We start from the raw sequence: 12564 nt of genomic DNA on the forward strand, positions 1-12564 counted from the left end.
TGGAAGTAGGGGCTGGACGGGAGAAAGGAAGCTGTGTTTCCAATCTGAACATTTCTCACCTGCCTGTTTCCCCAACCTCCAAGACATACTCTTCTTAGGTCTCCTGTATCAATACATATGTTTCGAGTCTCTGAATGAGATTGGGAGGCATAAGTTCCCTGATTTAAGTTGGGGAATAGACTAATGGGGTGTTGATGAACTAAAAAGTCCAAAGATAGAAGAAAAAGAAACAAGAGGAAATATATGAGATGAAGAATTCCAAAAATGAATAATGGTCTTCTCAGCTGAGTCTGCATCCAGGGCCATGAGATGAAAATGGACCTTCCTCTACACGGAGTAGGATGGGTTTACCTGGGTACCAAAGAGAAGGAATCTAACATCTCCTAGGACAGAAGCAAGAAGCTCAACCCTGGGAATGGAGGGGGAAAAAACAGGATAACAAGCTGAGACAAACTGGGCTTACAGGGGACATATCTATGGAAGATAATTTCATACTATGGCTAAATCTTCTGAGATGCTGAGGTTTGTCATGAAGGTGGAACTTGAGGAAAGGTACTAACTGAAAATGACCAGGAGTTTGCTTAAATTTAGAGAACACTTGGATGAATTCAAATGAGAAATCATGTCAGGCATCAGACATTTTTCTTCTGTTCCTAAAAAGTACTCCTGGTATGTGATGGGCAGGCTAGACAGGACATATCCTGATGTGAGAGATGGGATATATCCTGATGTCGTATATTGCCATATAGAGAACTCAGGAATTCCAAGAAGTTGTTTCATGTGAACACTTGCCAAGTTATGTCTCTCACTATTTCATAAACATATGCCAACTTCATTGGCTCCAGGAATCCAGAAATTAAAAACAAATCCTCAATGGGAAATTACACTTTCAGGAAATATCCTGTCATTACTAATGCCTTTATAGATTGGTTGAGAAATATCTCCTAGACTTTTCTGGACCTCACTTCCTTCTGAAGGTTGTAAAGTTTTCTCAGCATTCTTAAGTTACAAATGAAAGAACATTTATTTATTGTTTCTTACCTATGTAAGAACTGTAGTTACATATGAGACTATTTCCCTCTCTTCTTTTCAAACCTTACTGGAGTTGTTTTCCCCTCATGAAAACTAAACAAGGAAAGCTAGTTAATCTTGTTCTCAGGTTGTTCAAAATATACATATCTATATCTGTAGAGAGATCCTTGGGAATACAGTAGTTGGCATATATTCTGTTATTTGATGCTTGAAAAATCTCCTCCACTGACCAGTTTCCCTATAGATAGGCACAAGCACATAGTTAAGAAACAATAAATAAAATGTTCTCTATAATTTGTAACTTAACACAGCTGAGAAAACTTTACAGCCTTCATAAGGAAGTGAGGTCCAGGAAAATCTAGGAGATGTTTCTTAACCAATCTATAAAGGCATTAGTAATGACAGGAGATTTCCTGAAAGTGTAATTTCCCATTGAGAATTTGTTTTTAATTTCTGGATTCTGGAGCCAATGAAGTTGACATATGTTTATGAAATGCCAAGAGACATAAGTTGGCAAGTGTTCATATGCAAAAACTTCTTGGAATTCCTGAGTTCTCTGTCACAATATATGACATCAGGATATGTCCCGTGTCACACATCAGGATATGTCCTATCTAGCTTCCCTATCACACACCAGGAGCAGTTTTTAGGAACAGAAAAAAATGCCTGAAATGATTTCTCATTTGAATTCATCCAAGCTTTCTCTAAATTTAAGCAAACTCCTGGTCATTTTCAGTTAGTACCTTTCCTCAAGTTCCACCTTCATGACAAACCTCAGCATCTCAGAAGATTTAACCATAGTCTGAAATTCTCTTCCATAGGTAGGTCCCCTGTAGCCCCAGTTTATCTCAGCTTGTTATCCTGCTTTTTTTCCCTCCATTCCCAGGCTGAGCTTCTTGCTTCTGTCTTATGAGATGTTAGATTCCTTCTCTTTGGTACCCAGGTAAACCCATCTTAATCCATATAGAGGAAGGTCCATGTTTGTCTTATAGCCCTGGATGCAGATTCAGCTGAGAAGACCATTATTCATTTTTGGAATTCTTCATCTCATATATTTCCTCTTGTTTCTTTTTCTTCTATCTTTGGACCTTTTAGTCATCAACACCCCATTAGTCTATTCCCCAACCTAAATCAGGGACCTTATACCTCCCAATCTCATTCAGAGATTCAAAACATATGTATTGATACAGGAGACCTAAGAAGAGTATGTCTTGGAGGTTGGGGAACAGGCAGGTGAGAAACGTTCAGATTAGAAACACAGCTTCCTTTCTCCCGTCCAGCCCCTACTTCCATCCTATGTATTTCTGGAACCTTGTTGTAGATGAATCTCCCTTGATTTTGTGATGTGCTGAGAAAACAAACTCACTGCTGGTGTTAAAAAGAGCCCATGACAATACCAAGTGTTGGGGAGGATGTGGAGAAATCAGAACTCTATTCACAGTAGGTTGGAATGCATACTTGTGCAGAATTCTATGGAGAAGAGTCTGGCATTTCCTCAAAATGTTAACCTAGAGTTACCATATGACCCAGCGGTTTCATTCATAGGTTTATACTCAAAAGAAATGAAGACATATGCCATGCAAAAAAAAAAAAAAATGTTCATGAAAGGTCAGAGCATCATCATTCATAATAGTAAAAAGATGGAAACAGCACAAATGTCCATCTAGTTATGAACAAAGAAAATGTGGTCTATTCATACCATGGAATATTATTCGGCCACAAAAAGGAATGACGTGCTGATCCATGCAAGGACATGGACAAACCTTGACAATAATACTAGATGAAAGAAGCCAGTCACAGAAGGACAAATACTGTATGATTCTATTTATATGAAATGTTTAGAATTGGCAAATCCATAGAAACAAGAGGTAGATTTGTGGTTTCCAGGGTCTCGAGAGAGGGAAGAATGAAGTACAAGGTTTCTTTTGGAAGTAGTGAAATTATTGTGGAATGAGATGATGATGGTGATAGCACAACTTTGTGAATGTACTAAAAATCATTGAATTGTACAGTTGAAAATGGTGAACCTGATGGTATATAAATTACATGTTAATAAAAAGGGGAGTTCACAAAAGAAAACCAGCCCTCTATTCTGGTGGTCAGGGAGATATTGGATTAAATGGCCTTGGACAACAACCCTCTCTCTGGCCACAGACATTCTTCAGATTACAAGATAGTCCAGGGAAAACACTGGAATGAGTCTGAAGCCAGGTGCTAAATAGTAGGACCACTGAGCAATGTTGTGATCCTGACAGTTCAAACAACTTATTTTTCTGCTTCATTTTTAAATGAAAAATTTAAAAACTGCCATTCAAAATGGCCCGTTTGTTTCAATTGTTCTTCTCAGTGTTAGCCTGTTAACTCAGTGTATTAGTCTGTTTTCATGCTGCTGATAAAGACATACCCAAGACTGGCAAGAGAAAGAGGCTTAATTGGACTTACACTTCCATGTGATTGGAGAGGCCTCCGAATCATGGTGGGAGGCAAAAGTTATTCTTACATGGTGGCAGCAAGAGAAAATGAGGAAGAAGCAAAAGAAAAAAATCCCTGATAAACCCATCAGATCTCCTGAGACTTATTAACTATCACGAGAATAGCACAGAAAAAGACCGGTCCCCATGATTCAGTTACCTCCACATGGGTCCCTCCAACAACACGTGGGAATTCTGGTAGATACAATTCAAGTTGAGATTTGGGTGGGGACACAGCCAAACCGTATCACTCAGCAAGGTAGATAACTTTCTCACTGACTCTATCCAACAGAAAACATCTGGGATGGTTGAAAGGGGCACGGGAGATGACTGGCAGGATCACTGCCAAGGTAGAGCATTCAAGAGAAAGCAATAGAATCCTGTTCTCCATAGTATGCTATGAGATACTGAAGTACACTTCTTCGGTATCTCTTTGGACTTAAAATTATAATTATATTCCTTGTTATACAGAAAAATAACTAATGAAATGCATAGGATGACAAAAACTTTCAGAACTGAAAAACAGGAAATGTAAGCTTTTTAGTTGTTTGGTGTTCAAAGCATGCCTTAAAGACGATGCAACATCCAAGAAAAGAATGGCCCTTTTTCTGTGTTTGTTTTGTTTGTTTGTTTTCTTTTCTTTTTTTTTTTTTAAACATCTGGAGTTGTATACAAACGAAAGGAGCTGAAATTAATGAGAGGAAATTGGAATTCTAACCTTATTCTCATTGGCAATAGAAAGTCACCTACATTATTTCAAATGAGCCAGTGATTGCTGATTTACATTTTCATTTTTTCCCTATAGATTAAAAAGGAAGTACAATGGTAGAACAGTAATCGTATCCTTTGTCATAAATGTTCTCACTCATCAAGGTGAGTGTTAGCCTGCTTGTGAAATCTCCTCTCCACAAAGGGAAAGGCAGCAAGAAAGTCACCTACAGGTATTTCAAATAAGCCAGTGATGCTGATTTGCATTTGCATTTTTTCCCTGTAGATTAAAAAGGAGTGTTAGCCTTCTTGTGAAATGTCTTCTCCACAGAGGGAGAGGCAGCAAGAGGAGAGGCATAAATTCAGGATCTCACCCTTCATTCCACAGACACACACAGGCTCTCCGCCCACCTCTGCTTCCTCTAGGAATACAGGTAAGTGCTTCAAGCCACTCCAGCTTAATAACATGAATTATTTTTGAGAATAATAATGATACTGTGTTCTATATCATGCATCTCCTGCATTCTCTCTGATTATGTTTTACTTATTCTTCCAGGGCATAATTAAAATATCTGTTTCATCTGATTTGTCCTTTATGTAAATTACTTAGTTCCAAGTAAACCAAGGCACCCTGAGGAACACAGAGGGAGAGTGCCTTGCAGCCACAAAGCCTTGAAGGAAACGTCAGGGATTCCCCTTAAGAGCTGGTTGGATGTGATCCACAGAGGTCTCCTGTTAGCATTCATTATAAAGCCTTCCTACCTAGCCCCAGTGTAACCAGCAATGAAGGAAAGATAAAGAGGGTCTATTACTGATTTATAATAGTCTTTAAAAACAGTAATTTTGTGAGCCTCTTAATTAGGACATTAATATATTTAATATATGCACATTGTAGAAAGATTGAAACGTTAAAAACGAGAAAAGAAAAACTTTAAATGTCAAAATCTCACAACCCAGATATGTCATTTCTTTAAGAAAATCATACTACAAAATACCACTGCATTTATTAAATTCATTCTGACGGGAATCTGATGCTTTTCCAGGAGTCCAGATCACATCGAGTTCACCATGAATTCACTCAGTGAAGCCAACACCAAGTTCATGTTCGATCTGTTCCAACAGTTCAGAAAATCACAAAAGAACAACACCTTCTATTCCCCTATCAGCATCACAACAGCATTGGGGATGGTCCTCTTAGGGGCCAGAGACAACACTGCACAACAAATTAACAAGGTAGATATCAGCTTCTTACGCTGTCCTGTTGAAATTTCTCTCTGTAGTTTCAGCAGCTTGCATGCAGATGGTAATAGATGTGGTGGCCTGACAGGTAGCGCAGGGGGCTGAGCAGGAATTCCCGTAACTGTGAACCCACTGACTTAAACAGATCTTTAGAGTAAAATTTTCTTGTCCCGCTTCATGTGTCTTCCAGGTTCTTCACTTTGATCAAGTCCCAGAGAACACCACAGAAAAAGCTGCAACACATCACGTGAGTCACAGAGCACTATGGTTCAGCTTTAGATCCCTGAGCAGGTCATAGTTTAAACCTGGAACTTCACAGAAACTAAGTAAAGGCCATTCTTAAGGGAAAGCCTGGATGAAAAGATTGAGACGTACAGAGTGGGTTGGCATTTCATGGCACATAATTATTATTCCTCGTTTTTGCATTACTGAAAGACAGTCAGCCCTGTACTTCAGAGCATAGGTCTGGATCAGGATAGGCTAGGTTCAAACTCCAGCTTTGCTCTTCACAAATGGTGAACAGGAGCATGACACAACTGCTCAGAGTCCCAGTGACCTCATCCCAGAAAAGTAGGGGTAATAAAAAATCTGACTCAATACATGCAAATACATGCAAATATTTATAACAGTGCCCTGTCCATAAAAAGTCATAATAAATGTTATTGTTATTATAAAATAGCTATAATTATACTAATCGCAAAAATGTTACAAAAATACTTTAATTTTAATTGAGTCATTAATGAGATTAAGAGGAATAGGCACAAGTCCAAGTATATTTTGGAAAATGATTTCTATGGAATATATTGGTTTAGAGACTTAATAGTGCAAAATGCTTCCTGGAAAGTAGAAGTTTCTAGATTTAACAGGCTTAGGTTCAAAACTTGGCATTTCTAATTTATGTCTCTATAAAGAGGTTTATTTTCCATTCTCTGAGCTTTCTTGTTTTCACCCGAATTGAACTAAAGACTTAGAGTTACCCATGTAAAGTCCTTAGCCATCTACCTGACACACACTGTTGTTACTTGCAGAGAATGACAATCATGAGGAAAGAACCATAGATCAGTCATTGTGTCTTACAAGATGATACCACCAACAAGTATAACAGGGCTTCCTGGCATAATCTATTTAAGATATCCAAACTTCAACATACTCATATCCTTGATGGCTGTTAGAAGTGAAATATGGTCCTTGCCCTTAAGGAGTTGAGAGTTTAACTGGGAAGCTAAACCTAACCCTTTAACCCAACAAGGAGAAAATCCAGTGGTAGACAGTGCTGCATCTTTAGTTCAGAAGAAAAAAGATTGGAGTACATTAGTACAGGAAGAATTTTCTGGAAGAAGTCAAACATAAGGTAGATTTTGAAGAGTATTTGAGGTGAAATACACCAAGTATCAGGGAATAAGCACAAAGGTCATCATTGAGGATACCAGCCTTTAGGAACTGATCTAACAGACTTAGCACGGGTTTAGAATTTACATTGATGCAGTAATTCAGTGATCTCCTTCTTTGATGTTTGAAGGTTGATAGGTCAGGAAATGTTCATCACCAGTTTCAAAAGCTTCTGACTGAATTAAACAAATCCACTGACGCATATGAGCTGAAGATCGCCAACAAGCTCTTCGGAGAAAAGACATATCAATTTTTACAGGTAAATTTCACCTTTCATCTGCAGCCTGGTATCTGTGTCTCTGAGTGGCCTAATGGAAGAAAGCAAGGCACATGGGTCTCCCTGACCCATGGGGGGAGCATTTACTCAGAGTGCATTAGCTCCATTTCCACAACTCTCCCCCACTGGAGTGTTCCAGACCCTGACAATACATCAGTGAAGTGTGCATTTAGGGATAATCTTGTAATAAAAGAGGAGGTTGGGTAGTAGAGTGAGTAATAAGATACCATCAGTAAACTGGCACTGACCTTCAGTGACCTATTTTTGGGCCAGCCCACATTACCCTTTTGCATTGCCTACGTGGCATCTGTATAAAAATATGCATGGACAGGAGATACTGCATCTGTTCCGGTTCTGGATTCGGCTTACTATAATTATAAATAACTAAATTTAGTAATATAGAGTTACATAAATTACTCTTAATTCCTACTTTCCTCCTTCATGTCTCAAAGGAATATTTAGATGCCATCAAGAAATTTTACCAGACCAGTGTGGAATCTGTTGATTTTGCAAAGGCTCCAGAAGAAAGTCGAAAGAAGATTAACTCCTGGGTGGAAAGTCAAACGAATGGTAGGAGAGCCGCCCATTGTAGACACACCTTTGAGAAACCTATGCGAGTGAGCCCTGTGCCTGACACTGCATGGGGACCGGCGGTGGGGATTGAGATGGTTTTGCAGGGAAGACAGAAGAAGGCACACCACATAAAGAGTTTTTCCAAATGAATATAAAGAGAGCCTCGGGGAGCCAAGGAGGAAATTACAGGAAGCCAATTAGATGAAAACACAGCCGGAGAATTATTTGCTCATGTTCCTGGATGACAATAGTTTTGTGGATCCCCTGTCTCCACTGAGGCCCATTTTGAGATCATGTCCTTTACTTTGAATCAGAACCAATTTTTTTTATGATGAATATTTAAAAGAAAACATTAGAAAGCATCTCCCTTCTCCTTTACTAATTGGGAAACAAGCAGCTCTCCGGTCAATCACCCTTTTGCCATCTGAACTGGAGCTGCCTGGACCACATCTCTAACCACACGTTCTGCAGGGATTATCACAGCTGTCTTCTCCATCAAGGGCAAAGAGCTTAACAAAGCCTCCATTCCATAGACATCTTTCCTACCTCCCACCTCTCATTACAGGCCAAACTTACAGCAACTCAACATGAGAGTGAATAGGAAGATACCCCAGGAAGTAGTGTCTGACAGCACAGGACATGTGTTTCATATTACAGAGCTCATATCACTTGTCCTAAAAAGCAGTTAGGGCCTACATCCTCTGATTCAGGACCCCATAGTTAAAAGAAAAATAATCGGAAGAGGAGGGAGGGAGAAAGGAAAGATGTGTTGAAAGAGTAGATAAAATCAGTGTATCAGTATTCCAAATCAGATGAACTAGAGTCACTCATACACAGAGAACCTAAACTCCTTCTCTATCATAAGAAGTGATGTCTCCGTCAAGGGTAACTTTATCCGACTGGAGCCTGAAAGAAAGCTGCATATGGTGAACCACTGGTCAGTGAGTCTAATAATTCAAAGATCAAAGTCAGCGAGTCTCAAGTAAGGATTTGGGTGAATAATTAATGATCAGTCACGAACATTTGCAAAGCATCTTCCAGACAAACCATTTGTACCTTGTATAAAAGACTCTTTTATTCTTTCCCTTGCAGAAAAAATCAAAAACCTACTTCCTGATGGAAGTATTGGCAACGATACCACACTGGTTCTTGTGAACGCAATCTATTTCAAGGGTCAATGGCAAAGTAAATTTAATAAAGAAAATACTAAAGAGGAAAAATTTTGGCCAAACAAGGTATTGTCTTTATTTTACTTATATAATATAATATGTTAATAAATTTAAACATTGCTGATGGAATGTACTATGACAAGTAAAAAATAAAATTTATCATGTCTGTCATTTTGTTGTTTTAGTCTTATACTTTATTTAGTAAGAAATACCTGAAGAAACTTTTGTGTCTAACTCATTAAATTCTTGGGTTGTCTTAGAAGAAGGATGTGTTGATATCTCAATAATATTATCTTTTTTATCTTGTGTCTCACTTGGTATTTGTTGGACACATTGATTTATTGCAGAATACATACAAGTCTGTACAGATGATGAGGCAAAACGAGTCCTTTAATTTTGCCTTGCTGGAGGATGTACAGGCCAAGGTCTTGGAAATACCATACAAAGGCAAAGATCTAAGCATGATTGTGCTGCTGCCGAATGAAATCAATGGTCTGCAGAAGGTAAAAACTTGCATCTACAACTCTTCTACTGCCTGACTTTTTTCCAAAGATACCAAGTTTAAGCAAGGTAAAAACTTGTGACCAAATTTCCTCAAAATAATGAAAAATTCAAAGTGAGGAATGATTACTCACCTTCATATTACAAATATTTAAGCACAGGGCCTGACAGAAACTGAAGGCTTAATTAATTATTAATTTATTAGAGTTACATGCATAATATATCAATTTGATGATATCATTATGCAGCAATTTAAACTTGACTGGGAGAAATACATAGCAATGTGAGGAAAGTTTACAAGTACACCAAATAAAAAAGGGAATAGAGATTTAGGGTATATACAATAATTGCAATGTATACTAAATAATGTATACAGAAAAATAACATGAGCCTATTAAAAATTCACACATGTAGTAAGCTGTTGGCACAAGAAATAGTGATATATACAGTTCATTGTATACAAAATATTGTAATCATATTTTACATATGTATTATACATTTGTATACATACATATGCACACATTACTTATACATAAAAACATGATTCTGTTTTTAGATACATATATTTACATATACACATATAATTCAGTGTATTGATATATTCAGGACTCATACTTTTGCGATTAGAATAATATCTAATAATGAACCTTCTGTATTTCACATTATTGCCAAAATAAAGATACTCCACATAGTCAACTCATTGTTAAGATGTATTAGAGATCAATAGTTAGTCATATCTGTTTCTTTTTTCCATTTGTATAGCTTGAAGAGAAACTCACTGCTGAGAAATTGTTGGAATGGACAAGTTTGCAGAATATGAGAGAGGCACATGTGGATTTACACTTGCCTCGGTTCAAAGTGGAAGAGAGCTATGACCTCAAGGACACGTTGAAAAACATGGGAATGGTGGATATATTCAATGGGGATGCAGACCTCTCAGGCATGACTGGGAGCCGTGATCTCATGGTATCTAAAGTCCTACACAAGGCCTTTGTGGAGGTCACTGAGGAGGGAGCGGAGGCTGCAGCTGCCACCGCTGTAGTAACAGGGTTTTTATCACCTCTTTTAACTAATGAAGAGTTCCATTGTAATCACCCTTTCCTATTCTTCATCAGGCAAAATAAGACCAACAGCATCCTCTTCTTTGGCAGATTCTCATCCCCTTAGATGCAATTAGTCTGTCACTCCATTTGGAAAATGTTCACCTAGAGGTGTTCTGGTAAACTCATTGCTGGCAACAACAGTTTCTCTTCACTCATATTGCTTTTCAATCTCATAATCATCATCAAGAATTTAATGATTGAAATAGTATGTCTTTCTTTCTTTCTCTTTATAAGAACACATATAAACCTACTTTTTCTTCCAGAAAAATTCTGCGTGAGGAAAAATGTCCAAGATACGATGAATAATTTAATACTGTATCTCCTAAATTTGAAATGTAATTCTGTTTGTGACCTGTTTTAAATGGACTAAACCAAATCATACTTTCTCTTCAGACTTAGCAACCTAGAAACCCACATTTCTTTGAATTTAGGTGATACCTGAAATCCTTCTTACGTTTCTAAATTTTGTGATTCTATAAAATACATCATCAATAAAATAATGACTTACTTAAATCATTTTTGCTTTACCTTTTTTCTCTCAGAAAGGAGAAGTGTCCACTTACACGTAGGAAAGATAATTTAGAAATATACTAATCATATACAAAGGAAAATTCAAAACCAGAGTAGTTCATGACCAGCCTGGAGTAGAAGGCAGATCTCAGAACTTGAGGAGCCTTGTAAACCACATTAGAAACTTTCTATTTTATGCTAAAAGGGATAAGAAGCTCATTAGAGGCTTTGATTGTTTGATTGTTTATTTGTCAAAGAGGGGGATAAAATTATAATTGCATCTTGAAAATACACTAATATCAATGGATGACAGGAAAGAACAGTGTGGTTACCATATATAAATTAGGAACCATTAGAGTATTGGGAGTGGAAATGGAGAGAAAGAAATGGCCTGGGGAAATTATTTAGAAAGTAATAGTTGCAGAAAGACATCTAAGATTCTGACCTAGCCAACTGGTTGCATGGAAGAAAATGTTGTTGCTGTTGTTGTTGTTGCTGTTGTTGTTTAAGACAGACTCTCGCTCTGTCGCCAGGCTGGAGTGCAATGGCATGATCATGGCTAACTTGCAACCTCCGCCTCCCGGGTTCAAGCGATTCTCCTGCCTCAGCCTCCTGAGTAGCTGGGACTCCAGGCGTGTGCCACCGCTTCCAGCTGATTTCTGTATTTTCAGTAGAGACAGGGTTTCATCATGTTGGCCAGGATGATCTCAATCTGTTGACCTCGTGATCTGCCCATCTTGGCCTACCAAAGTGCTAGGATTACAGGCATGAGCCACCATGCCTGTCCAATGTTGTTGTTTTTGACAGAAAAAAAAAAAAAAACATCATGGGTTTAAATTTGTACTTGTTGAATTTGAGGTACTTTTAAGATTCAAATGGATTTGTCTGGCAGGCACTTGAAGATACTAGTCTAAATCTCAGAAACAGAATATGATCTGAAACTCTAAATTTGTGATATTCAATATAAATACTTTAGAGTTATTGGGATAAGTACAGTAATTGTAGCTAAAAGCAAAGATAAGATCCTAGGGAGAAAGGATAAAGTTAGAAGAAAGAAGAATCTAGAATTGACCTTGAAGGATATCAGTATGTATAAAGATCAGGAATTGATCATTTTTATTTTCCAGAAAGTAGCTTTTCTTAGGGTTCCATATTTACTCCCATAGATTCTTCCCAGTCAGTACTGAATCCTACCTGGTTTCATAAAAATAAGTTTTAGAGAATTTGAACAAGGTTGAAGTTTTCTTCAGCAAGAGTCAGCAGTCCAGGATTAAGGCAGAGGAAACAAATGTTTCACCACTTAACTACGAGATTTGGTCAAGTTGTCGAGGGAATTGACAGACTAGCCAGAGAGTGTATAGCATGAACAATCTGTTCAGTGAATGGAGCTGGGGAAGGAAAGCAAAGAAGGATGTGGTAGTCTTGAAGAACAGATGTACATTACAATACTTACTGAGGTCAAATAAGGATGGTATTGAGTTTATGAGAAATATGAAGAGGTCAGAAGTTTGGGCCAGGATCTATGATTTTGAAGTGTACTTTAAAATGATAAATTGTAAGGAATTGTGAAGCTCAAATTCTTTCCAATAGGT

General features: G+C 37.8%; 1 protein-coding gene across 2 annotated transcripts; it reads left to right on the forward strand.

Moving 5' to 3' along the window:
- Window positions 1–4597: 4597 nt before the first annotated feature.
- LOC106994543 (serpin B4) lies at window positions 4598–10978 on the forward strand. Of its 2 annotated transcripts, XM_077974785.1 has the most exons (8): window positions 4598–4645; window positions 5255–5444; window positions 5641–5697; window positions 6970–7098; window positions 7569–7686; window positions 8782–8924; window positions 9269–9361; window positions 10122–10978. In XM_077974785.1, exons 2-8 carry the CDS (start codon window positions 5280–5282, stop codon window positions 10524–10526), a joined length of 1110 nt encoding a protein of 369 aa, XP_077830911.1. In that variant the 5' UTR covers window positions 4598–4645; window positions 5255–5279; the 3' UTR covers window positions 10527–10978. The 2 variants fall into 2 exon arrangements, with proteins under 2 accessions (XP_077830911.1, XP_014977638.3); XM_015122152.3 differs by lacking the exon at window positions 4598–4645 and having other exon boundaries at window positions 5258–5444; window positions 9206–9361; window positions 10122–10593.
- Window positions 10979–12564: the final 1586 nt, after the last annotated feature.

Source organism: Macaca mulatta, chromosome 18 (genome assembly GCF_049350105.2).
Source record: "Macaca mulatta isolate MMU2019108-1 chromosome 18, T2T-MMU8v2.0, whole genome shotgun sequence".
Classification (NCBI taxonomy): Eukaryota; Metazoa; Chordata; class Mammalia; order Primates; family Cercopithecidae; genus Macaca; species Macaca mulatta.

What these genes read in the sequence shown, in the direction of transcription:
- LOC106994543 (XM_015122152.3), top strand. Translation starts at nt 5,280, where the DNA reads ATGAATTCACTCAGTGAAGCCAACACCAAGTTCATGTTCGATCTGTTC. An exon ending in GGTGGAAAGTCAAACGAATG is followed by an intron (nt 7,687 to 8,781) that starts GTAGGAGAGCCG and finishes TTTCCCTTGCAG; the next exon opens with AAAAAATCAAAAACCTACTT. An exon ending in AAAAATTTTGGCCAAACAAG is followed by an intron (nt 8,925 to 9,205) that starts GTATTGTCTTTA and finishes GATTTATTGCAG; the next exon opens with AATACATACAAGTCTGTACA.